Source organism: Microtus oregoni, unplaced genomic scaffold (genome assembly GCF_018167655.1).
Source record: "Microtus oregoni isolate MIOR12 unplaced genomic scaffold, Mior012 000003F_ref0000135, whole genome shotgun sequence".
In the NCBI taxonomy this organism is placed as follows: Eukaryota; Metazoa; Chordata; class Mammalia; order Rodentia; family Cricetidae; genus Microtus; species Microtus oregoni.
In genome coordinates this window covers 23,179,854-23,206,848 of record NW_024543062.1, presented here as the reverse complement: position 1 = coordinate 23,206,848, position 26,995 = coordinate 23,179,854, and the positions used below count along the sequence as shown (strand labels likewise).

Below are 26,995 nucleotides of genomic sequence, written 5' to 3'. Positions count from 1 at the left end.
TGAGAACACAGGGGAGGGAGCCTATGTGAGTGGGACTTGAGGGAGGTGGCTGAGGGTGCCACTGATCTAATTCATGTTCACACTGCTCAGGAAAGACGCTGGGGGTGGCTTAGGTCAGCATCTGAAAACAGCTTCCTCCTGCAGCATTCTCAAGCGGTGGGCTTTGCGGCAGGGAGTCCGTCCCCTTCCTTCGGACATAACTCAAGCTTATCGATTTAAAAAAAACTGCTCTTTTGAGGCAGTCAGGACTCTTCTGGAAGGGATTCAATCTTCTCTCACAGGCAGGAAGTCTCCACCAGTATGACAAAGATGGAGACAGCCTTACCTCATTAAACTCGGGGTTCAGGGTTTTCTTTTTGATCTGAGTCTTGTGCTTGGCTTTCTTCCCCATGTCTGGTTTCAGCCAGCTGGGAAGAGACAACCATAAGTCAGAAAGTGACCCAACACTGGTGACACCTTGGAGGGTGGGGGCCCTGCTCTGAGCCCCTCATGGCATTCTGTGTCTCAGTACTGACTGCTGGCTTCCTGTGACCTCAGGGGAGAGTTTAAACTCCTCCCAAGGCCCCATTGTCCATGTGGCTGGGTCCCAGCTTCACCCGAGCTCTCTTTCTCTCATCATGCTCTTGACCGCCCCTCCCTCATCCTCCTCTCCACCCCACGGCCTTTGCACACAACACTGTTTCCTCCACCCAGGAAGCTCTTTCTCAGAGTTGGGCACAGTGCCTAGCACACAGTAGGTGCTCAACCAGTAGCTTATGGGTGTAAACAAGTACTTTGGCGGGGGGGGGGGACAGGGTTTAACAGACATTAATGATCAGAACAGCTGATAAAGCTGATGAACATTCCACTAACCAAGTCTGCTTATACTCTTATGGTATTTTCTATAGGAGTGAGCATAAAAAGCTAAAGCCCTCTCAGGGTGGGGACATCTAACTCCAGCGGCCACCAGGGGAGCAGATTTGACAGTATTGCTAGAATAACCCCAAGTTTGAGATATTTTGGGTATTTCTTTTATTTATTTATTTCTTTTCTTTCTCTCTTTTCTTTTTTGTTTGTTTGTTTAGTTGGTTGGTTGGTTTTTCAAGACAGGGTTCCTCTGTGTAACAATCCTGGCTGTCCTGGAACTCACTTTGTAGACCAGGCTGGCCTTGAACTCACTGAGATCTGTCTGCCTCTGCCTCCCGAGTGCTGAGATTAAAAGCATGTGCCACCACCGCCCAGATATTTTGGGTGTTTCTATAGTGGATTTGAATGAAACCACATTGCTTCTTTGATGGTGGAAATCTGAGCTAGTGGGGACAAAGGCAGCTATGGGTCATAAGTGGGATCACTATGCCAGTCACTCTAGGAAGGGGCAGGTACAAGGGTTCCCATGTGGCAGGCATCACACTGGTTGACTTCCTGATGCTCAGTTTCAGTCTGTGCTGGGCATACTTGAGCTGTTGTGTGACCTAGGGCTTCAGTGGTTAATAATGAGGTGTCTCTTGGCTTCATCCTCTCTCTTCCAGGGGGTCTTCCCAGATCCTCTCTCATCTCCCTGGGGTGCTGCCCAACTCACAGCTTGACGAAGGGATCTGAGTAGCCATTGGCGTCCATGGCGGCCAGGTGCACACAGCGGATAATGCCCACGATGAGGCCGCCCTGCTGTGTGCTGTACATGAGGGACACCAGGATCTTGCCACGTTCCTCTATGTCGCCAATTCGCTCCACCTGCTGCATGTGGCAAAAGGCAGTACAGGGCTCAGAAAGGCGGGAGATGTGGGTGGTAATGGTGGGGGACTGCTGTGGAGGGCAGAGGGCGACAGCCTGCTAAGGGGTCGGTCAGCACCATGGACAGCGGGTACGTCTCTTGGCACAGCAGTGTGCCCCAGGCTAGGCTCTCGAATGCTCATTGGGCCAGAGCTCAGCTTGAGTTAGATGGGGGCAGAACCCAAACTTGGATCATTCATTGGAGCTGGGCTCCATCCTAGTCACTGACCTTGACAGATGCTGACCCTGACCCCTGACCTGACTGGCCTCATGTCCCTACAAAGGGATGAGCATGCCATTGCTCTCATCTGTAGAGCCAGCAACAGAAGCTGTGTGAAGTAGGTTCCAGAACATGGGTGTGCGAGAATAGGGACCATCCCCTCTTCCTATGGCCCGATCCTGCGGATGAAGGGCATTCCCCCTCCCCCTATGAGCCAGCAGGTCAGTTTGTGGATAGAGAGAGAGGAGGACATGGAAGGAAGAGGAGAGAAAAGCGGCCCCTGGTGGTCTCAGCAGAGCCATCGGGCTTCCCACCGACAGTCAGCTCACCTCCTCCTCATAGAGTGCCATGCCACGGGCTGACCCTGTGGTCCCTGCACGCTTCGTCTGTGGGAGGAGACAGGATGAGAGGGTAACCTTGGGGGCTCATCCCCCTGCCCAAGGAGGGCCCAGAGCCATGAAGGTAGGCTGTGCACCCCAACACTCTCCCGTTCACTGATGTTTACACAGCATTAACCGTCAAGATGGGAGCAGCAGCTGTGTTTGCGTTTTACTGCATTCCCCAATTTACAGAAGGCGACACCAAAGGTCAGAGAGGACCAGAAGACGGTCCAAGTGTCAGAGCGCCCACACATAAACCACAAGTCTTCATTTGCTTGGGCTGTGTAGTTCAGAGCTCTTGGGATCTGGCCTATCAGATGTTTCTCCTGAGTGGCCCTTCTGATGGATCCTAAGGCTCTGAGAAACAGGGTTGTGAGCTACAGATTAAACTCAACTCCCACCCTATAGAGATGAGGACAGCTGAGAGGAGGGGACAGCGTTGATGAGGCCCCTGTCCTTAGTGCAGCACAGTGAGGTGACTCCTCAAACACCTGCCTACCTGGCTACCTTCATGTCTTGGGACAGCCATGTCCACTTTAGCAAGACAAACATACTCAGAAGCTGGTGGTGATAAAGGCACAAACTTAACCATTGTTCTGAGCAGCTGGATTTATTGAGTAAGAAAAAGAAGCCAGAACCACCAGCTGCTACCAGACAGGGTCCCAAAGAGACACCTCATGCCCAGAACTGGCTTTCACAACTTGCTCTGTGTGAGCCACAGAATTGCCTGTAGAATCACAGCCCAGTGCCCAGTAACACACCCTTTCCCAGCCGCTAGGTGCACCTCCCACCCTGAAGCTTCCTCTCTGCTTCTTGGGTGACATTGGCCATTTGCTTCCCCCATCCTAAGTCCCCTCACCTCCTCCTGGTGCTCGGCCCCACAGCCCCTGCCTGAGCCCACACAGCACAGGGAAGGTGGCAGTCCCGAGCTCACCGGGATCACCCGCTCCAGGCAGATGTTGAAGTTTTTCCTCTGGTTAGCCTTCAGCTTCTTGAGTGAGAACCTGGTCTCGCCAATGAACTCATTGTGGCCGAACTTGTCCTCATCACACACGGAGATCCTGCCATGGGCCAGAGAGAAAGAGCAATAGACACTGAGCCCCCCCATGTACCTGGGTGAGGGGCACTGGGTGCAGCCTCAGTTTCCCTGCAGTCGGGTGAGGGACTTAGTTCACAGCCTGAGGGGTCTATGCATCTCATGATCCCATATAATCATTGCTCACATAAGAGCTAGAACATTCCAATGCTAGAGGTCCTCAGTCAGGGTCCTTCCCTAGACCCTCCCTTACCCTAAGAGACCCATCCACTCTTGCCTGCAAGGGGCCATGAGCCTGCACTTGATCCTGTGTAAATGTGACCACACAGTACACATCACCTTTACTGAGATACATACATACAATGTAGCCCAGGGTAGGACTTGCGATGTAGCCCAGGCTAGATTCAAATTCACTATGCAATCCAGGCTGGCCTCGGCCCTTCCAAGTGCTGGGATGACAGCCACACAACCCTGTCTGCTTATCTACCCTTCTCTGTTGCTTCTTCAGCACCATGCCTGTGAATCTCAGCTATGCATGCAACTGTGGGTTCTGCATCCAAACACATTCAGGGACAAAACCCCTCAGTGTGTACTGCGCTTGTGCAGATGGCTAACACGGCTGCCTGGACAACATAGGCTGGCAGCTGTGTGTATTTAGACATGCTAGGCCCCTGCATTCACGGTTCCTGCTGGAGTCCCACCCTCCACCGGCACCTGAGTGTCTTTCTCTGCATGTCCTCCTCTGTGATGCCGTGATACTGCAGCGTCTCATTCCACACAGGGTTCCGCGTGTTGCGTAGGGTCTTTGTACGAAGTTTGTTGGACTAGAGACCAAAGAAACAGACAGACAGACAGGCACCCATCAGTAGAGACAACCTGGAGACCCTCCTCAAACATCCCCTTAAGTGAGAAAGCACAGGCAACTTCCGTGGAGATAGACATGGCTTATAGCAGAAATGACACCACTCCTTCTGAGGCAGGGACATGGGGATGTTTCCTGAGTCCACAGGCAGTGTCCTCCATGCCTGCAAGCTCTCAGAGGGGAGATGCAGACCCCTGGGCTGCTGTCTACCTTGCTGGCTCCAGGCAGCAGGTGCAGCTTCACATAGGGATCCGCTAAGCCATTGGAGTCCATGGGCTTCAGTCCCTGCAAAAGAAGGAGGCAGCAACAAGATGGTCAGCCTCAACAGGGGATAGCATCTGTCGTAACAGTGGGGACAGAACAGAGGGATGCTGTACCATGAAGATAACCTGGAGCATCAGGTACAGAGTTTAACAACATACCACTCCCTAGCTGTGTGGCCCCTCTGAGCCTGTTTTCACGCTGTTGAGTGGAGGAGTGGGGCAGGTTTTAGCACAGTTGCCCCTGGGTATTGTAAAAGGGATGGAGAGGACATTCCAGCATAAATACCAGAGAGGAGTGGCTGCGGACAGAGACACTCCTGAATCCAGGGCCTGACCCCTGCCTTCATTTGAGGCCTCAATTTCCCCCCACTTGGAGGATGAGGCTCACACTGTCTGTCCCTCCAAGACCAGGAGAAAGTGGTTTTAGCATCATTTGCTGAGATGAGTTGAACAACCCTCAAGGTTCTGCATCTCAGATACTGTCCACCCACCCAAGCTAGGTAGGAATCCTGTGACCTCAACTTGCTCATCTGATTGATGGGGCCAACAGTATCCACAGCTCTGTGGGGTTCAGGGAGTAAAGAATCAAAGCTTGTCTTTGAAGATGAGCCTCATATATCTAGGATGTAATCCCAGGCATTAGCTTTCTGGCCTCAGTTTTCCCACCTGACTAATGGGGCAAATATAAAAATGCCTCCCTCACTTGGTCACCAACATAGAGGGGAAGAGAGTAGTATCCACCTGATCACTCACTGTAGAGTCCAGTACACAGTAGGGGCTCACTCACTGTAGTGTCAAGTACGTGGTAGGGGCCCAATGTGGGCATGCCCCCCAAATGGCTTAGGCTTGGGTGGGTCAATGCAGGAGTTTCTTTAAGCATGGTGGTTCTTGTTTATCCTCCAAACTGGGGCATTTGGGGAGTGAAAAGAGGGTTGTGTCATGTCCACCACAGGCCAGCAGGCAGAGAGAGGGAACTGTCCTAGACACCCACAAATTGCCAGCCACTTTGCATTCAGTTTGTCCAGCCTTTCTTGAAGGAAGGACACCATTGTCTCTTCCACTAAGTCAGAGAGGGTCAGCTACTTTCTCAAGTAACACACAGCAAGGTGTCCTGGGCCAGCAGTCACTCCAGGGGACTCTGGTCCAGATCTTGCTGGTTTTTTCCTGGGGGTCCCAGACTTAAGTTCAGCCCGGGTCCCTCAAGGTCTGGAATTCATTCAGTTCACATTCCATGCAGCTTGCTGCTGCTGCACCTCCCTCTGCTGCAGCACAAACACATCTTTTAGTATCCACAGCCAAAGTTACCACCTCACTGCTGCCCCTGGCGGACGATGACATCAGCAGAACACACAGAGTCACCAAGTCTTGGTGGCTCTTGCAGCATCCCCTCTGTGTGTTGTGGGTAGCCTAAGTGACCCTCACAGTCAAGCGGCCTCCCACTCCCAGGAAGCAGCCACAGGACCATCCCCAGAGGAAGAAGTCTGCCATGGCTGATGACAACCCTGTTCACATCTTGTCATTGCCACAGGTCAGTGACAGCAGGAGCTGGGCCTGGGACTCATCCCTTGTCCTTAGGAAACCAGAGCATCCCCAGGGGTCCCCACGCACCTTTGCCCTGATGATGGTACACTGCAGGTTGCTGTTTTCCTGGTCATAGAGGAGGCTGAATTCCAGGGCACCCAGTGTGGCTGCAGGCAACAGAGACAGGAGCCAAGAAAACATTTGTTTAGTCAATCCACAAACATTTCCTGGGCGCTTACCAATGTGTCCAGCCTCAGCTAGGTACTAGGACCACAGGAGAGAGGGAGGGCCAGGCCCTGATCTCATACTCTGTCCTGGTCAGCCTGTTTCCTGGGAGTCTTCTGCAATTATCTCTGTGTGTGTTTGAATAGTGACTTCCTCCCCTGCCAGATTGAGAGTGCTTTCGCCATAGCATTTGTCACAGGAATAGGAACCCTAACTAAATGGCCGCCTCTGAGTCGCAGGGACCCTTTCTAAGACTATATGCAGAATGAGAGGGGAGAATGCCCCATTCCCACTCACTAGGGACAGGAAGTAGGGAGTGTGGCTGGCTCTGGTGGGAAGGGAGGCCCACCTGGATCTCTGCTCTACCAGGGCCCACTCTCCTGCCTCCACCCTTTCTATTGTTGACACTGCTGCCATTTCTCGTGTGTGCTCATCACAACACCATCATGGCAGTGTCCAGTTTACCAAGCACTGTCCCTGAGGTGCCTCAGTTTACCCTCCCATCAGCCTACACAGAAAGCAATATGGGCTAGGTGTCCGAACCAGGTCGCCCCACCTCCCAATAGCATCCACAGGCTGTCCTGGCTGCTTCAGCCATAGCTGATGGGGAAAAAAACCCTGAGGGGTGTGTCTGTCTGTCTGTCTGCCTGTCTGTCTGTCTTTCCCTGGGCCTCTAGGTCTGAGTTTAAGAGGGACACAATATGTACCTACTGAATCACTGAGTGATCTTGCAACAATCCCACTCATGAGAAAAAAATGACATCAGATGATAGACACATTGCAGGGACTCATGCCTGTTTGGGGGGTGTTGTGGGACACCAGATAATTCTGTTTGGTAGATTGCTATGTGGGTAGAACCTCAAGAAACCCCACAAGAGGCTTTAAATGACTCAATGAGCTGCACCCTTGTGTTTTAATTCAATAAGACATACGGTACCAATACTGACCACACGGTGGCGCTCATCAGTCGTTGCAGCACCGGGAAGCAGAGGGCAGTAACCCTTTCCCAGCACATGCAAGGCCCTGAACCACAGAATTTTTGAGGGTCCACATGTCAGCGGTGAGGGTGCGTCTATTGAATCCAGAACCCCATTCCCGCCCCATCCCAAGCTCAGTTTCTGTGTGACTTTTCCCAGCATGCTTCCTTCCCCCACCAAGAGCCACCTACTTGCTTCATCAGAGTCATAGCTATTGGCTTCCTCCTCTTCCTCTGCGGGTGGCGGCTGACGAGCAGGGGCCACCTGGGAATAGGGGCCTGTAGTGTGGGGAGCTGACGGGAAGCCCCCTGCGGGTCCTGTCCTCTCCTCCCGGGCTGGGGCGACAGCCCCTGGATAACCAGAGTCGCTTGGAGTGGCCTCTGTGGGGACAAGAGACAGAGAAGAGGCAGTATTGAGTTTGTGTCACAGCAATGCAGCTGGAGGAAGCTTCCAGAATGCAGGTTCCCAGGCCGCACTCAGAATCAGGGGTCCTGGAATCTACATGAGATAGTCAAGCCCCAGGACCGATTTGGATAAAAGCAAGCCAGACCCCAGGGAGATCAGTCAGCTGTGTGGATTCAGCCGGATGGCATCGACCTTAACCTCAGCTGTGGGATGTAGGACCAGTTCCTTAACATCTCTGAGCCTTAAGGTTCCTTAGTTGTAGAACTGGAGTTACTGAATCCAAAGGTGCTTCTCCGGCAAGCAGTATTAGTTGCATTAAACAATGAAGGTCCATGGAAAGAAAATGGTTACCTTGTAATCATAACAACCAGGCACCTGAGGCCTGTATGTGGGTCATGGAATAATTGGTTTGCTTATCATGAGCCAAACACAAATCAGCCTTCACAAAAAGTTGTGTTTTTTTTTTTTAAATTGATTTTGTTTGTTTGGTTGGTTTTGGGTTTTTTGTTTTAACTTTTTTTTTTTTTTTTTTTTTTTTTTTTACTGTTTTAGTTTGTTTAATCTCCTCAACAAGATTGTGAGGGAAGTCCTAGCCTGACTCACACTTCATAAAAAACAAACAAACCAACAAAATGAAGCTCAGACAGGTTTAGTCATTGGCCAGGAGTAACACAGTAGGAAGTGAAGGACCAGGCAGTCTGGACTCTGAGCTGCAGGAGCTGGCTTGTGGGTGTGGACAGTTCAGGGGTTTGGAAAGTGGGCTGCTTAGGCCTCCTCAGACAGGTTTTGGGGTACAGACTGAGTAAATGTGTTTTCTGAAAGGGTAGTTCACACTTGCCTGTGCTTTGCCCAGGAGCGGCCCTGCTGCCCCCAGGGGGCCCTGCAAGGGGAAGGAAAGGGGGTGGGGATGAGGACATACTTCAGTGTCTGTCCCAGCCCCACCCCTTCACAGTGGACAGTATGCTCCAACCAACCACCCCTCTGCCACAGTCCTGCCCTAAGCACAGGGCTCCCTTCACCCCAGGGTCTAAAAAGAGCTCATGGCTCAGCCTCTTTCAGTCCTGCAAGGTGATGGAACTGAGGTCACTGCTAGGGGACACCAGGGCACATGGTGGCTGCATGGCAGATACCTGGCTGCACAGGTTGAGGAGGTGCCGGACTTGACATTGAAGCCGGGGCAGGGCGGGAGGCCTGCACTGAGTTAGCCCGCCTCAAACCTGCAGGACAAAGAGGGAGAAGCATAAAGCACACGTACACATGCACACACACACACGCACACACACACGCACACACACACGCACACACACGTGCACACACATGCACACACATGTACACATGCACACACATGCACACACACGCACACACATGCACATACACATGCACACACACGCACACACATTTACACAGACATGTACACACACACACGCACACACACACGCACACACACATGCACACACATGCACACACATGCACACACATGCACACAGACATGCACATACACGCACACACATGCACATGCACACACACGCACACACACATGTACACAGACATGTACACACATGCACACACACATGCACACACACATGCACACACACGCACACACACAAATACATGGGGCTCCACGGAAGGCTGCCCTTCTCTGGTCCCTCTGTTTTCTCCTTGGTGCCCAGACCCTCTGGGTGAATCTCAGTGGCTGTAATTATTTAAAGCATAGGGTAGCTGGGCCAAGGGTACAGGCCTGTCATCTCCGCCTCTCAGGTGGCAGAGATAGGACGCTTACAGATTTGAGGCCCACCTGGGACACAGAGTGAGTTCCAGACCAGAACTGACCTCAAAACAAAACATTAAAACGGGCCTGTGGGCTTGGATCAGTGTAGCGTGCTTGTTAGAACCTGCCCCCAATGCGCCGACAAGGGGATTAAACGAGATGACAGAAGCAGAGTTTAATCATAAGATCAGTGCAGAGCAGCGCATGGCACAGGAGTTAGTGTTACTAATGGGCCATTCCCCTGTGCACCTTAGATAGCCTGCATTCAAGCAGGAATCCTGGAACAGGCTGGGAAGGCTGAGAGGGCTGCGATTACAGAGGGGCTCAAGAGCCATGTGCCAGGTAGCAGCTTGGGGAAGCCGACCTGGGCAGTGGTGTGTGCTAGGGCTGTGTCCTACCATCTGGGAACTCAGGGAGGGGGCAGTGAAGTCAGCTCAGCATGGGGTAGGTGGTGCTAGGAGCTTTCCAGATAAGGGGACATGGACATTGATTGTATGGGTATGCATGTGTGTATACTCGTGTGTACGTGTATATACTTCCGCCTGTGGGGAATGCATGTGGAGACCAGAGGTCAACACTGGGTACCTTCCTCTACCATTCCCCACTTTATTTTTTGGGAAGGTTCCCCCCAAACCCAGAGCACTGCATCTCAAGTGACTAACCAGTGAACCCCATGATCTGCTTGTCTCTGGCCCACCCGTTCCTGAACTGGAGTTACAGTCACATCACAAGTGTGTACCACTATACCGTACATCTGATATTGACTCTGGGGGGACTTTGTGTGGTCAGGGACATCCTGATGCTGTCTTTTCCTTCAGGGGTTGAACAACACATGAAAAGCACTAACTACATCTAGAAAAGTCAACTGAAATGTTCCAAACGTACACACGTGCACACTCACACTCAATGCACACCCAGACAAGTACACACACACATGCATGCTATTACACATGCACAGGCACACACATACAAGCTAAAGTATCAGACTCAGAGAAAACACAAAGGACAAACTTCAGGCCACAACTTCTTGGATGTGACGCTCAAAGCAGAGGAAGTAAAAGGGAACGGACCAGTTGGACTTCATCAAAACTGAATCCCTAAAAGTCAAGTGACGCTATCCACAAAGAGACCAAGTGAGCCATGGGGGGAGTGGGGTAGAAGCCATTTACAAACGACACAGTGACAAAGCGTTGGCATCCTGGATATAAAGAACACCAGTAGAGTCCAGTCGAAAACATGGGACAAGGGCCAAGCCTGACATTTCTGTGGAAAACCCAAGTAGGGAAAGCTGGGTATTACCAACTTTTAGGGAAATGCCAATCAAATCTATAGCACCTCTCTGAGATACTGACTCATCCCCATGGGAGTAGGTAGTATTTAAAAACCAACCAACAGCCAAGTGTGGTGGCACACACCATTAATCTGTTCATGGGACTAGTATACAACCTGAAAAAGGGAAGAACAGCCTAACAAATGCTTGAGCATGATGAACCTTGAAGGTGTGGCACTCAGTGAAGTAAGACAGATAAAAGGGGTGAATAATATGTGATTCCACCTAAATTGTCAAGTTTCTATGCATAAAAAGAAGAGGATTGGATATTCTGGAGTAGAGAAGAGGTCAAAGAGAAGTTATGGTTTTATGGATACAACAGCCTCATCTTGAGATGAGGGGACGTTCTGGTGGTGGGTGGTGGTGATGGTAACATAACACCCTGAGTGTGCCTGATGCCACCAAACTGGACATGAAGAATGGCTAAAATAGTAAATTACATATAATAAATATGGATTGTGTGTTTCACAAAATCAAAAGGCCTGGCCCATATAAGCTTCACCTCTGGAAGAGAAAAGAGATTGAGAGTTCAGGTTTAATTCTTATTTTTCACTCATTGTCAGCTATTCAGTGAAGCTGCAGCAGAGCCTTTCCGAGTCTAATTTTTCCATCTGTGGAGTTGGGATGCTGAAAGCCTCACACCTGTGTGTTGGGGCTGTGGCAAAGAGTCACTAAGATATCCTGGTAGAAGAGCTCTGGGAAGCATCTGGTACACGTAGATGCTCCATTAATGTACTCTGGTGGTCAGATTCAGACATCCATCCTCTATCCATCTGCACCCTGGGTTTACCAGCAGATATGGGCAGCAGATGGGAGGGGCCCACATCTGTTGTCAGGAAGGAGGGAACTGAAGCACTAACCAAACTGTTGGGCTGAAATGTCCCCACCAAAATGTCCCCAAAGTCTCATGCGTTGAGCACCTGAACTCCAGCTGGTGGTGCATTCTGGGAAGTGGGGAAACTTTAGGAGGTGGAGTCTCACTAGAGGAAACTGTCCACTTCCTGACCACTGCTGTTTGAGCTGCTCAGCCACACCCTCCTCTTCTATAAGAGACTGAGACCTCTGAGCTGAGAGCTAAATTCATCTTTCCTCTTTTTAGGTTATGTCCTTTGTCCTGTCACAGTGATAAGGGAGCTAAAACCCACAATTTAGGATGTGAATGCTGAGGAGACAGGAATGGAGGTGCATATCTGTAATCTCAGTGCTTGGCGAGTGGAGCTGAGACAGGAGGACCATTAGTTCAAAGTCATCCTGGGCTTACAGTAAGGTAACTCCTCTCTTTCTTTCCCTCTTCCTTTTTCTCTTTCTCTCTCCCTCTCCCTCTCCCGCTCCCTCTTTTTCTTTGTTGGGGTTGGGTACCAGAGACCACTTTAAGTCCTGAACACTCAGCCACCACATTTGAGACCCACATTAGAAACAAAACATGATATATACAGTAGGCACTCAATAAAGACAGCACATGCCTACCTTGCTCACCTGCTGGGCTCCGGCTGGCATCTCCAGCACTCCCACCATGACCATGCTCCCAGCCCTCAGAATCCCGGGCAGTTGTACTCATTCGTGCCTCAGAGGCCCTGCGCATGGGAGGCCCATGGCTTCCTCGCCCAGGAGCAGAGGGGAAATCGGGGCCTGCAAGAAAAGGGATGGCTTAAAACAGAGAGAGGGAAGTGATAGGGTGAGGTGGAAGACAGTTGGCAGAACTCACCTGGCTTCTGACCTGGGGCCCTCCTCTCCTCCATGTCACCTGAAGAGAGAGAGAGAGAGAGAGAGAGAGAGAGAGAGAGAGAGAGAGAGAGAAATGATGCAGAGAGCTAGTTTTCTGGTGTCTGTAGAGTTCTCACCTCAGAGATACACAAGGGGACCAGCCTGTTACTGAAAAAAGTTTTGAAGCATTAAGTAAGTTTTCCCTCCAACCTCTCCCCTGAGCTTCTTCCTAGTGTCTCACTTTCTTATTGTAAGTGGAGACAAAAGCATAGGCCAACAAAACAATGGCCATTTCTTCTGCCTAGAAAGGCAGGTCTGTCCAACCTGTGACACCACAACATAGCGTTGTTATCTGTGAATCCATGATCAAGCACCACACAGCCACATTACCAAAAAAAAAAAAAAAGACTAAAAATTCTGCTTCTGTTCTAAATAAATTTGCAGTTCTGTTTGGGCTGCATAACTACCCTGAGCTGCATGTGACCTGTGGACTGTGGGTTGGACACTGAGAGAGAGGGAAGGGTAGTCAGGAGGAAGGATAGTTGGTAGGACTGCACACTCCTCAGGGACACAGTGGCTATTGACAACTTGGTGATTCTACAAGAAGTAGAAATGGCTCATGACACTCTGTAGAGAAAACCTTTGGCACCGGGCTCCATTACTCTGAGAAGTTGTCCTATGAGAGACCAGGTCAGGCACTTAGATTCGAGCCCTGTATCTCTAGCTCTCTTTTGAGAAATGATGCCCCAGCATTGCTGTTCCAGTTGATCTTACCATCCAGTGTTAATTGAGACTATTATAAGGGCTTTGTCTGGCCAGTCTAAGTGGTACTGTCCAATGAAAATGCAATTTTATGGAGTCATTTTTCTTCCTATTTGCCTCTCTCTCTTTTAATGAACACTTTAATTATTAATAACTATACTCAGATAACAGCCATGATATTAATAGTGCTGGTAATTTCCCTTTGCTAATTTCATTTCTATTCATCTTTCACTTTTAATTAGTCCAGTTGCAGAATTGTTTACAGTCAACAGAAGAAACAAAAGTGAAAATCAGGTATGGTATAGCACACCTATAATGCCAGCACTTGAGAGGTAGAGGCAGGAGGTTAAGGTTCAAGGTCACCAAATCCTCAGATAAAAAGGGAGTTCCAGAGTATCTTAGACTACATGAGATTCTGCCCAAGAAGAAGAAAAAGAGAGAGGAGAGGGAGGAGGGAACAGAGAGAAGGAGGAGAGGGAGAAGAAAAATTAGGAGGGAGGAGAAGAAAGAAGAAAAAAAGGAGATGGAAGGGGAGGAAGGAACACAAGAAAACCAGGAAAGCCTTTTTAGCAGGTCCAAGTTCCACAGGTTCCATGGTATATTCAGGTGAGTGGGATACTCTCCCAATTACTAATTTTAATTTCTTATTTTGTGCTTTTCAATTTTCTATAAAGGAAGACAGCAAAGTACTTGGCAAGCTGGCTTTTCTAGAAAGTTCCCTGTGCTACTCTCCCAAAAACAGGTTCATGGGAAACAACAAAGGGGCTAAGAAGTCCTAGATTAGAGACCAGAAGTTGATTGGCAACAAGAACTTTTCTAGGACACCTCCAGGTAGACCAGTAAGCCAGGACCTGTCCAAGGTTCTGGAAGGGGTTGGTTTTGTCCTACCTTGAGCTGGAGTTCGGGTTGTGTGCCTGGATTCAAGCGTAGGCTGTTCCAGAGCAGCAGGCTCACCAGCAGCCTGCTGGGGCTTGGTCTTCTTTATAGGCATAGGCTGTGGAAGAACCTGTTTGGGAAAACCCTTGAAGAACCATGCTCCTGAGCGCTTCCAGACCTGGGAAGGAAAGAAGGCAGGCAGGTGTGGGAGACATGGCAGCCAACTGCCAGTTTTTATCTTTGTTCCCATAGTTCTTGGCCATGACAGTGGCCACATGCATTTGTTCCATGACCTGATGGTCATTTTATTGACAGAGAAAGTTGAATGTTTGCCATGTCAAAGATCAATCCAATAGCTCAGCATCAGAAAGGGAAAGAGTGTGGGCTCAATGCCAATTCTCTCATCTTGTAACTAAGGCCTTGTACTTGATGTAAGAAAGGTAGGAAGTACCTAAAAGCTCTAATACTTGGAGGCAGGAGAATCAGGAATTCAGGTTTGAGGTTATCCTGGGCTACATGAGACCTTGCCTCAAAGGGACAAAATAAAACAGATGATCTAATCCCTGACAACTTCTTCAAGACCCCAAGCTTTTATCATGACTTCAGATTAGACAAGATGATATAGGGACATCTGGAAGATCCTCAATTCCCATCTTGCTATATGCTCTACAGGGTTACCCAGTGTGGCACATAATAATGGAGCTCCCACAACCTTGGTTCTCTGGCTTGTGTGGCCCAAGAGAATACCAGAGGAGTGAGCAGATGCGGAAAGGGGAGTCATGGTATATATCCCCTTGGCTCTCTCCCTACTGCTGGGTGGTGATGACCTCCTATTCCCTTCACCTTTCTTCCTGGTTACTGTGCCCTCCTTCCTCTTTTTATTCAGACCAGGAAGTGAATTCAGAGCCCTGCCATCACTCATATTGGAGGGTCCCCTCCACTTTTGGTGTTCCCCACTCTGCCATGAATAGAACCTTCATCAAACCTTCCCTGTGTGTCCTGTTGTCCTTAGGCTGAAGGGAGAAAATGTGACCATTAAAACAATTTCTCCAAGGCAAGAATCTGCAGCAGGGGATGACTGGTAAAGAAACTGGGATGACTGGGGATAAAGTCAATAACCCAAAGCAGGTGTGGGCAAGAGAAGGATTCTAGAAGAAAATGGACAGAGAAAAGGGAAGGAGTATGGGGGAGGCAGAGGTTGAGGTAGGAGTAAGAGAAGGAATCAAGAGTGAAGAGATAAAATATCATGGAGGAAGGGAGAGGGTGAGGAGCAGAAAGCAGGGGATGAGAAAGACAATAGGCAAGGAGGGAGAAAAGATGAGGGGAGTTCTGTAGAGATGACTCAGTGTGTGGAGTACACACATGAGGACCTGACCTCAGATCTCCAGCACCCACGTAAAATCTGGGCAGTGTGCAGCTGTCACTTCGGTGCTAAGGGATCCCAGGAGCCCACTGGTCAGCCAGTCTAGCTGGAGCCTAGAGCTCCAGGCTCAGTAAGAGACCTTGTCTCAAAATGCAGGGCAGAGACAATGGTGACAGACACTTGATGTTGACCTCGGATGCCACAAGTTCACACCTGGGCAAGTACACCATCACACACATGTGTATACACTTATGTCACACAGAGGGAAAGAGAGAGAGATTTGGAGGAAGGGAGACTCAGAAAGTGAGGGACTGGGATGGGGAGGGGAAAATCAGAGGGCAAAAAAAGAGACAAAAGAAGGAGAGGAAGGGAAGGCCACTCTGGCACAGGAAAAGAAAGAGAGGAGGGGGAAAAGGCCACTCTGGCACAGGAAGAGGCCTTGCCTTTTCACCAGCTACTCATTACTTTTGTTTTTAGATGTTCTGTTCAGGCTGGCCTCAGATCCACTATGCACTTGAGGATGACCTTGAACTCCTGATCCTCCTGCCCCCAACTCTCCAGTTCTAAGATTGCAGGTGTGCACCACCCTGCCCAATTCAAGCCATGTTGGAATTTTAATCTGAGTCTTGTGTGTTAGGCAAGCACTATCTACTGAACCAAACCCCCAGCTTTAGGCTGGTTCCTTTCCTACCAAACCTTTAGGACACAAGAACCAGGCCAAGCCCCAAGCTTCCAAATGCCATGGCACCCTCTCCCACCCTCATCTTACTCATGCCACCCCCATCCTCACCTCCAGACACAAGCCTGACCACTCACCTCCCTCTGCTCAAGGCAGATCTTACACAGCCATACCGGATGTGGGCGGTTGTTGGAGGTCTTCACCCCACACTTGGTGCAGACATTCTGTGGACAAAACAGGCAGAGCATATACAGGTGAGGCCAGAGCACACGCAGGTGAGGCCAGAGAACACGCAAGTGAGGACAAAGCACATGCAGGTGAGGCCAGAGCACAAGCAGGTGAGGCCAGAGCACATGCAGGTGAGGCCAGAGCACACACAGGTGAGGCCAGAGCACATGCAGGTGAGGCCAGAGCACATGCAGGTGAGGCCAGAGCACACACAGGTGAGGCCAGAGCACAAGCAGGTGAGGCCAGAGCACACACAGGTGAGGCCAGAGCACAAGCAGGTGAGGCCAGAGCACAAGCAGGTGAGGCCAGAGCACAAGCAGGTGAGGCCAGAGCACAAGCAGGTGAGGCCAGAGCACACACAGGTGAGGCCAGAGCACACACAGGTGAGGCCAGAGCACACGCAGGTGAAGCCAGAGCACACGCAGGTGAGGACAGAGCACACACAGGTGAGGCCAGAGCACACACAGGTGAGGCAGGCTTTGGGCTGTAGGAGACTAGGGACAGGCAAGGAAGAAGTTGGAAAGCAAAGGAGTTCAAAATCTCTTGGGGCATGGAAAGAACTAGAACCCTTCCTCACTTCCTCCCAAGAGCAAGGCCAATTGGAATAGTTTCACTTTTGGCCTTGCTGCCAATGGCAAGAGCTGGATTCTTCCCCAAGTGTTGGAAGAGAGGTTTCTCAAAACGTCCATCCTGTGGGGTCTGGGTTCTCACCCACCACATGGAGGAAGCCACTGGCATGATTCTGAAGAAAAGTCGGTGTATTCTTTCTGTGTGTTGGCTTCTTTCTTTTCCCAGAAGACTTGAGACAATTTTAGCCATGACCACACATCCACCCACTTCAGCAGACAAGCAATATCTGAATAACAGCCAGACAACACAGGGATACTCTACTCTGGGATGAGCTTCCATTGTCTGAAGACAAACAGGAAAACCCGTAACTGCATAAAATTGCCTATCAGGGTAAATGCTATAACGAATTATCTTTCAGACAAACTTTCCCCAATACTGTATTTGGTTTGTTTTGTTTTAGACAGGTTTTTCTGTATTGCCCTGGCTGTCCTGGAACTCACTCTGTAGAGCAGGCTGGCCTTGAACTCACAGAGATCCATCTGCCTCTGCCTCCTGAGTGCTAGGACTAAAGGCATGAGCCACAACCCCAGCTAGTTCAATACTGTACTCTATGAGCTACTTCAATCACAGGGCGGGAGATGCCCAGTGGCATGATGGGTATCTCTAGCTAGGTGGATCACCGAATTCCTTGAGTGGGGTAAGGTGGACCAAAGACAGTCCTGTCTCTGTTCTGGAGAGGCTGGATACACCCATTTCAGGGGGTCATGACAAGAACTCAGGGAGGGGCTTCTCTGCTTGGACAAATGCTCTTAAAATCCAAAGAATCCAAGTTGTCTGGAGAGAGGTTTTCTAAGTCTTTCTTTTAAAAAATAAATTGTATATTTTTTTTACTAGTGTACACTTTTGAGTGTGTGTGGCCAGAGTATTCTCGTCTTCTACATCACCAGGGTTCCAGGGTTGAACTCAGGTCACCTGGCTTGTACGACAGGTGCCTTTACCTGCTGAGCCATCTTGCCTGCCTTTGCTAAGTCTCCTGCAGCTCAATGCATGTTAAGGAAACAAACATGCATATGTGGGGTCATGCATGTGCATGCACCCACCCCCCCCCCACACACACACAGAGCATGCTCTTCAGACCACACAACTAACTTACTAACTAACCCATAGTCAGGATCCTCATGACCCAGACTTCTGAGTTCATCCTGCATAGACCTCAGCTCTAAGAGGACATAAAGACCTTCCGTGGAAGGAACCAGAACCAAGCTGACCTTGGGAGACTGAGAATCCTGAGGGACTCACACCCTACAACTGTCCTTCAGAGGCCAAGCTCCATCCTTCAGATCCCAGGCCCCAGATCCATATCCAATCAGTCAAGATCCCTCTTCCCCATGCAGGTGTCTAGCAGGAAAGGAAGAAAGGAAGCGTGATACTGGTACCTTCTTACAGTCTTCACACACGACACAGGCAGAGCCCAGCATGCCCAGCTGCTCTCCACACAGAATGCAACGGTTCACACCATCCCCGGCCACATTCTTCCTCATGTTTTCCAGACGGTCCACCAGGCGCCTGGAGCAGAGACAGGGCAGTAAGGACCCCCAGAACCCAAGCAGAGGAGAACCCTCCATCTCTCATTCTACGGTCTCGAGGATCTGACAGTGGCTGAGAAGCCTTCCCTGGAAAGGCCTTCCAGTGCCAATACTTCCAGAATGTCTGAGCTCACTCCAAGTCCAGGCTCCTCAGTGGCTATCAGTGCTGATGGCTTCAGGTTCAGGCCTCTCTTAGCTCACACAGCCTCCTCCAGGGATTGGCGCCCAGAGTTCTGAGCTGGTCTCAGGCATCTGGAACAAACGCTTTCAAACTAAGCATACTGCAAGCACCTGCCAAAATGCAGATTCTGAAACAGGGGTCTGAGGCAGATCTTTCTAGAAAACTCTGAAGCCATGCCGCTTAATGCTGCTGGCCCAGGTTCTGACTGGATAATGAAGCAATAGGTGTAAACCTCGAACCTGCAGCTCCGGAAGGTCTTCTTCCAGTCTCAAGTCCCCCCCCCCCCCCCCGCCCTTTCCTCAGCCGGGTGAGATGGCTCACATCTATAACCCTAGCACCCGAGGAGTAGAGGGAGGAGGGTTGCTGTGAGCCCCAGGTCAGGTTGTGTTCCAAGGTTATGGAGTGAGAGCCTGTCTCAAACAAAATGAAAGCAATGCCAACAAACAAAACCAAAAGGCTTGTTGTCTTATTCTAGACATCGGGGCAGGGCACTGGAACTGGGTTTGCTCCTATCTTTGTGGTGTGAAGCCCACAATAAACTGAGGGCAATAGAGCCCTTGGAAAGACCTGGGAATCAGAGCCTCCAGAAGGTTGCCTGGCAGCCCTGCCCACAGCCATCAAATGTGGACTCTGTCTGAGCGCCCTCTGGCTCCTGAAAATCATTTTCTGGGCTCTCCCCATGAGTCTCCACAAGGGAAGAGTGAGGAGCAGCCTATAGGCCATGGCGCCTCCACTGTGACCTAGGCTACACCTCACTAGCGAGGGGCGGCAGTGCAGAGCCCAGCACGTTCATCAGTCACACCTCTCCTCATAAACTATCCCTATGAGCCCCCAGAGGCAGTAACTGGTCCCAGAATGCCCCAGGTGGCGCTAGCTACCCCTGAGGTGCACTGGCTGTGTGATGGGCCCCGAGGTTAACACTTCATATGGGTTAACTGACCAAATCTCCCAAACTTCGAAACTCAGGATTCCCGCTACCTCTGGCTTAAGACATTTTATTTCACCATGGTGTGAAAGAGACTCAGTTTAAAACCATCCTGGGTGGGGACATGGCTCGGGTGGTAGAGCATTTGTCTAGCATTCACCAAGCCCTGGGTCCTAGTCCCATTCACACAAATCAGGAGTGGTGGCATATGCCTATAAATCTCAGCACTTGTGAGGCAGAGGCAGGACAATCAGAAGTTCAAGGTCATTCTTGGCTACATACTGAGTTTGAGGCCAGCTTGGACTACATGAGATCCTGTCTCAATGAAAATAACTATTAAATAAATAAACAGAAACTGCCCGTAATTTTTATCTCCTGCTAGAAGATAAAAATTCCATGGTGTGGTCCTCTTTCATCACAGTGTGTAGCAGCAGTGGGCCTGGCTTCCTGAGAGCCCCACAATCACGAGGGAAAGCTACTGCATTTGACTGTGCACCGGGTGGCTAACACAGGAAAGTCATAAGCAGCATTTCTACTTAGGATGTTTGCAACGTACAATGAGTTTATCCTGCCACCACCCTGGCACACTGGAAAGATCCTCTGTGCTTCTGTGCCCGTGTGTTCAATTCAGAAAACTGAAGCTAAGTTGCTTACGGGAGCCACTTAGCCAAAAGGCAGTGAGTGCTGAGATCAAGATTCAAGCAGTCTGTCCCAGGCCCTGTCCCTTACTGCCACGCACAGAGCAACATGCCAAGCGGTCCTGGGCTGGACTCTAGTGAAACCTCACCCTGACAGCCTTTCCCACACCAATGGCCTCTCAGTCATTGCCAAAGCCTGAACTGCACTAATGACCTCACCTGCTTCTGTGCCCTGTGACAGGGCAGGGTAGTCACACCTGCAATTCAAGCATCTAGGAGGCCAAGGCAGGAGGATTAGGAGTGTAAGGACAGCCTGGGCTACTCAGTGAGTTCCAAGTCAGCCTGGATATATAGAGCTTGCCTTGCAAGTATGAGAACCTGAATTTAATTTCAAAATCCAAGTTTAAAGAAAAATGCTGGGTGTGGGGTGCTCACCGGTAAGCACAGTATTGACATGGGAGCCCCCTGGGGCTCAGTGGCCAGTCAGCCCTGCCGACTGTCTGGACAACAGAGTGGATTATCTCCTGGGGAATCATAGCCAATTGTCCTCGGGCCTCTGCACACATGTTAATGTGCACCTGTGTATACATGAAAAGAGAGGCAGAGAGACAACAGAAGAGAAGAGGAGGAAGGAGGGAAGAGGGAGAGAAAGACAGACTAACCACCCAAAAATCAAAGCCCCTTAGTGTAGGATCCTGGTATTAGGGTGTCAGCCCTCTCTGCTCTCTCACCCAGGAAACAGTGGTCATACCAGTGTTTGCCAAACTCTGCTTTCTGGTGCCCTGAGGGTTCTGTAGGGCCAGTTGTGTGTGTCGGGGGCGGGGGGGGGGGGGGAGAGGCAGGAGATTCAGAGAGCCCCACACTCCATCTCCTCTGAGCCAGCCCGAATTCATCTCTGTTAGTTGGGGCTGCTGGGTGAGGTTACAGTTGCTAATCTGAAGGAGTCTGGAGCATGTGAACCAGCAAGGGTCTCCGCACAGCCGAACTGTACAGCGTGAGAGAGTGAGGACAGACGCGGGAGGGAGAAGGGACAGGATGCACGGTGACATTCTTCTTGTCGTGACTTCCTCTTCCACTGCTCTGGCCAGAAAATTCTACCCCCGCGCCTCAGTCCCTGCTCACTGTCTGTGACAGACAGCTGACAGAACAACTTAGCAAGAGGGGCCTTCACTTGGCTCACAGTTTCAGAGGGTCTCTGTCCGTCATGGTGGAAAGAAGGGAGAGTTATTTAATCCACACTGAGGGAGCATGTGGAAGAGGCAGAGTACACCTGGGACCAGGGGTGGGATAATCTCCAAAGGTTGGTCGCTAGTGACCTCCTTCCTCCAGCAAAGCCCTATCTAGGGAAGTTCCACTGCCACTCCCAAAGAGCTCCCCTATCTGGGGGGCAAATATTCAACACAGGAGCCTGGCCAAGGGAGTGGTTCAGATTTAAGTGATAGGATATATCTATTATGGAGTCCCATGGCACAGAGAGGGTAAGAGGCTCACAAAGGTCACACAGCTACAGCCAGTCTAATCTGATGGAGGAAGGTCATTGGCTAATAAAGGAACTGCCCTGGCCCATTTTATTGGTTAGGACATAGGTAGGTGGAGTAAACAGAACAGAACGCTGGGAGGAAGAGGAAGTGAGGTCAGACTCCACAGCTCTGCTCTCCGGAGCAGACGCCTCAGCAGAGATGCCATGCCCTGCTCCCTGGCAGACACACGCGATGAAGGTCCGACCCAGGATGGACATAGGCTAGAATCTTCCTGGTAAGCGCACCTTGGGGTGCCATACACAGATGATTAGAAATGGGCTAAATTAATATGTGAGAATTAGCCTAGAAGAGAATAAGCCAAGCAGTGATTAAAAGAATACAGTGTCCGTGTAATTATTTCAGGGCATAAGCTAGCCGGGCAGGCGGCTGGGGTGTTGGGGACGCAGCCCCGCCGCTCATATTACTTCACTAATCTGCAACGTGCTTCACTGGGGAGCATTTTAAAGGGGTTTCCTGCTTTTCTTGGACAATAAGAACATCGATTGTCCCACTTGCAAGCCCGTATTATAACTGCCCTGCCAGAATGCCTGATTCTTCCAACATGCTTGAAGGCCTGCTAGCCCATATGTCTAAGGCAGGTCTCCTGAGCATGTATTAGAGGTTGCCCAGGTCCTACAGACTGAAATGTTCTGATGCCCCCAGCCCTTGTCACAGCAGTTAGGAGGAGGATATGAGGTGGCAGGTGGGCTTTTCTTCTCCCAGGTCTCAGGAGTGAGCAAGGCATCTCATATCCACCTGCATGGACACTCTCCACTCGGCCCCAAATGTGGGAAGGCCCCTAGGGCCAGAGATTTCAAATCTAGAGATAAAATTTTGCAAGGGGCTAGGTCAGAGCCTTGCCCCCATGTGCGCCCAGCAGGTTCACAGCTGACAAAGCATTCTGCTCTTTCTCGCCAGGACTCTGTTCTTACAGTCTCAGGGGGAGAGCTTGGGGCACACTGAAACCCCTCACTTCCTGTCAACCACCCAGCTCTGTGACAAAGCTCTCATCATCAGGTTTTGGCTCCACCTCGGTGACCAGTCCAACTAAGGCTGGACATCCATGTTCAATCATGCAGCCTTGAGCAAATGGTTCCCAAACCCATGGCCCATCTAGATCCTTTGGGGAGCACATTCAATGCTTAGAAGATGGTTCTGTGGGCTCAGAGCAAGATCCAGGAACCCACAGTTTTAAAGGGCTCCCTCTGTGCTCTGTACTGCTTGGAAGTTTGGCCATGTCTGAACTGTTTGGGGTTTTGTTTGTTTTTGTTTTTTTCTGGTTCTGGGAATGGAACCTAGGGCCTCATGCAGGCAAGGCTGATGCTCCACTCCCAAGCCTTGGGCAGACCAGCTCCAGCTCCCCCCCGCCACCAATGCTGCTTCAGAAGAGGTGGGGGGAACCTCATATGAACCCTCGCCTCAATCTGCTATGTGGGAAAAGAGCCCCAAGCTAGAGTGCAGAATTTGTCAGGCCCTGAAAATGAGGTTGGGGGTGTTAAGAATACCTCTGTTGTGTGCATCAAAGAGAAAACAAAAGAAAAATCAGAACACGGGCAGCGACCATTGTCCCTGTCCCCCACAGGAAGCATTCCTGATGGCTTCTCCTCTGCATTTTAACTCCTCACGGGGAGTACATGTCACCTTTCATTAGTCAGGAAGAGACATCCCAGAGCTTGAGGTGCGCAAGCGAGATGCTGAAGGGCATGACCGGGGATCCTTCCTCTTAGCCAGTTACTGGCTGTGTTGGTGTTTTCTTAATTACAGCTAATTATTCAGCTCAAGCCGATCAGAAAATGCAGATCCTTTACTCAAAAAATGCCGCACAAACAGCCCCATAAAGTATGGAAGGGACTTGCACACATCCCTGTGAAATCTCCCAAGCCCGACTGCCCGCCACTGTCTGCTTCTCTCTCCACGATTCTTACGTCCAAGCTCCTGCAATGGTTCATTAAGCCCTGAGCACTCCGTAGTTGTGCAAGCCCTGAGCTCTAAAATCATTCGTGATCCCCACCCCCAAGACCACAGGGTCAGGTTTGTCACAGTAGTGGCCCATTCTCTGGTACCAGTTTCTGTCCAAGCTAATTTTTGGCTGCTCTGATAAAGACCATGACCAAAAGCAGCTTAGGGTAGGAAAGGGCTTATTTGGCTTATAACTTACAGTCTGTCACTGAGGGAAATCAGGGCGGGAACCTGGAGGTGGGAACTGAAGCCCATGGAGGAACACAGCTTGCCCCTTGGGCTCATATTCAACAACTTTTCTCATGCTTCCCAGGATCACCAACCCAGGGGATGGCACCATGGGCTGGACCCTCCCCATCAATCATCAATCAAGAAAATGCCCCACAGACTCACTACAAGTCAGTTTGATGAAGGCATTTTCTCAACTGAGATTCCACTTCCCAGGTGACTCTAGCTTGCATCAAGTTGACAAAAAAAAAAAAAACTAACCAGCCCAGTGACCTTGAATGACCTTGGCTTTCCCAGTACCATCTGTCTAGCTTCTGCTCTAAGGGGGTCATGTTAACTACCCCTTAAACCTCCTAATGTGAGCAGTGCTCAGAGACCTGAAGTCCTAGAGCCCAAACACCCAGATGTCCCTTCTGGTCCTTGGTGCTGAGATGGTCCTTGAGGGAGCCTGATTTGATGGCTGTCTCTTATCCACTCACTCTATGCTCAAGCAATTAGCTGGCCACTGTAAGTAGCTGTCACTGTATAGTTAGGTCTTTATATGCCTGATTAACTTTATGATGCCTGGTGCCATCCAGGACACATCCATCACTCGGAGGACTTGGGTGGGAACCTCCCCCATGCCCCAGGATGTACTTGGGAGCACTGGAAGGGCTGTGTCCCTGTACCCTCCTTTCTGGATAGCAACATTTGACCTCTCAAGATGACGTGAAGTCATTTATCACTGGCCAGATGTTGCTACCCAGGTTCAGGAAGTTGAACATGGTGGCAACACTGTAACCTGCTCGGTACCCCATACTGTGAGGAAAGGGGTAGTTAGGATGCAAGCATGGGTACCAGTTTTGGCTCTGCATCTGCCGCTTCCCAGCTCAGTGATGCCAGGTGAGTAATCTAGCCATTCCGAGCCTTAGCTTCTTGCCCTGTAACCTAGGGAGAACCAAGACCTTCACTCTGAGAATGTTATAGAGGTGAAATCATGTTTAGCATGCCTGGGTCACAGTGACATTCACTGATGGCTGCTGGCTTTTATACTTTCTGTACTGTGTTGTTGTCCCTTGTGTCTCTATGACCAGGGTGTCATAGTATGCTTGAAAACCTGTCCCCCTGTTTTTTAAGAGGCTGTGATAACCACAGGGCTCAAGGCCTGTTCTAGACCCACATCATGTAGGACAGTGCTTCTCAATCTTCCCAATGCTGTGACCCTTTAATACAGTTCCTTTGGTTGTGGTGACCACCAACCATAAAATTATTTTGTAGCTACTTCATAAATGTAATTTTGCTACTGTTATGAATCATCACGCAAATATGTGATATACAGGATATCTGATCTAAAATGCTAATAAAAGAGTCAGTTAATCCCCAAAGGGTCGTGACCCACAGGCTGAGAACCACTGGCATAGGAGAATACCTGAACCTTGGCTCATGCCTCAGCATCTACGTCCAGGAACACACCTTTACACACAACCATGGCTCCCGGCTCCTGGAAGAACCAATCCCTAGCCTGTTCTGCAGAGACCAGTTTTTGTTTTTGTGACTCTCAGGCTCCTGTCAAAGTCCAACCTGGCCTCCGCGACCCCCACCACTATTCAGGCTGCCAATTAGCATGGTCGTGGATCTTGGGATGTTGAGGAGACAGATGGCTTCCTGCTGCAGGGGAACCAGCATGACCAAATCCTCCCAGCCGACCTAGGTGTGGTGGCTTGTACTCTGGTCCCGGAACCAGCATGGAAAATGGCTGAACCATGTGGTCCCACCATGAGAAGGCAGGCCAGAGCCGCTGTTGCACTACCTCACAATGATTCTCAGTCTGGACGGTAAGTAGGAGCCATGTTGTCTTTCTGTCTGTCCCTGTTTCCCACCTCCTCTCTCCCTGCCCATCCAGTCCTGAATCCCTCTGCTCACTCATTGCCTCTCCCAGTTGCCAAGCAGGGCAGTATTAACATGGCCCTTATTGAGCTTCCAGGCTATAGTATTGTTAGAAGCAGACATGGTCCATCTGCCATGATCAGGAGTTGGCTACCCTGGTGGAAGCCAGCTCCAGGCTCCCAAGCAGGGCTCTCAGAACCTGTCCTTAAATGGCCAAGCTGCCCCCTATTAATTTGCCCACCAAGCAACCACAGTTCCCATCTCACCTTGGGGCATTTAGGTGCCAGGTATTGTGCTAAGTACTCCCCACCATGTTTTCCTTGATCAATGAGTGCCTGTGAGATCAATTCTATTATTCACCCCCCACTTACAGCTAGGGACACGAAGGCACGCAGAGGGCAATCACTCGCAAGTAGCCCTGATGACTGCGCTAGTTGCCCGGACTTTGGACAAGGGAAGTTTTGTGTCATTGTGACTCAGGTTTTGCTTCTCCGCCATTTCCCATCATGATAAATGGAACTGAGGGGAAGCAGCACAGTCCTGCGAGTGAACCCTCATCAATCTGACGGATATACAAGACACCTGTGAATGCCTGTCGCCTGCGTCCCTCCACCATCTGTCAACTGCCCCTGCCACTCGCACTCCCCAGAGGCAGCACACTTGAAAGATGCTCAAGTTCAAAGTCTCCAGGGAACACAGGAAGGCTGTGCGTGCCTGGGCAAATGGCTTCGGATTCCTCAGACGCTAGGCAGCAATGAGCCTTTCTCTCCCCAAGGACATTACACGGGGGAGAGGAAGTGATCAGAATCTGAGAGTTCCTGGCATGGGGTGTTCTCTGTGGAACAGCAAAATGGGACTACAGCTGTGGGCTAGCCTAGGCTCCTGCTCCTCGTTCCATTGCCTGTGTGGCTCTGGGCAGGTTGCTTAACCTCTCTGTGCTTCAGTTCTCTCATTCATAAAATTGTGGTGTTGTACTGCACTGGGCTTGGCGCTCTATGAAGAGAGGCAGACACTGATGATTTGGTCCAGTGTTCTCTTCGATCATCCCCCGCAAAGGTTGATTGTATTGCATCAGACTCCTCAGCCCATTTCTTCTGTCCATAAACCACAGGGAATGGTTTTCAGCCAGGGATGACTTTGTCCCCCAGGGGCCACTGCTTAACATCTGGAGACA

General features: G+C 50.4%; 1 protein-coding gene across 5 annotated transcripts in view; it reads right to left on the bottom strand.

The window, feature by feature from the left end:
* Rph3a (rabphilin 3A) overlaps positions 1-26,995 on the bottom strand; it is a 77,084-nt gene that overhangs the window by 4,372 nt on the left and 45,717 nt on the right. For 2 of the 5 annotated variants that reach the window (XM_041648778.1, XM_041648779.1), the window contains exons 6-20: positions 18,355-18,484; positions 16,258-16,344; positions 14,091-14,256; positions 12,442-12,480; positions 12,204-12,365; positions 8,769-8,855; positions 8,477-8,518; positions 7,425-7,613; positions 6,119-6,198; positions 4,458-4,532; positions 4,100-4,209; positions 3,284-3,410; positions 2,299-2,355; positions 1,559-1,713; positions 326-407 (exon numbers count right to left, since the gene is read on the bottom strand). In XM_041648778.1, coding sequence (XP_041504712.1) covers positions 326-407; positions 1,559-1,713; positions 2,299-2,355; positions 3,284-3,410; positions 4,100-4,209; positions 4,458-4,532; positions 6,119-6,198; positions 7,425-7,613; positions 8,477-8,518; positions 8,769-8,855; positions 12,204-12,365; positions 12,442-12,480; positions 14,091-14,256; positions 16,258-16,344; positions 18,355-18,484 — 1,588 coding nt within the window. The remainder of the gene's footprint in view (positions 1-325; positions 408-1,558; positions 1,714-2,298; positions 2,356-3,283; positions 3,411-4,099; positions 4,210-4,457; positions 4,533-6,118; positions 6,199-7,424; positions 7,614-8,476; positions 8,519-8,768; positions 8,856-12,203; positions 12,366-12,441; positions 12,481-14,090; positions 14,257-16,257; positions 16,345-18,354; positions 18,485-26,995) is intronic. The other 3 variants (XM_041648780.1, XM_041648781.1, XM_041648782.1) reach the window with 3 other exon arrangements.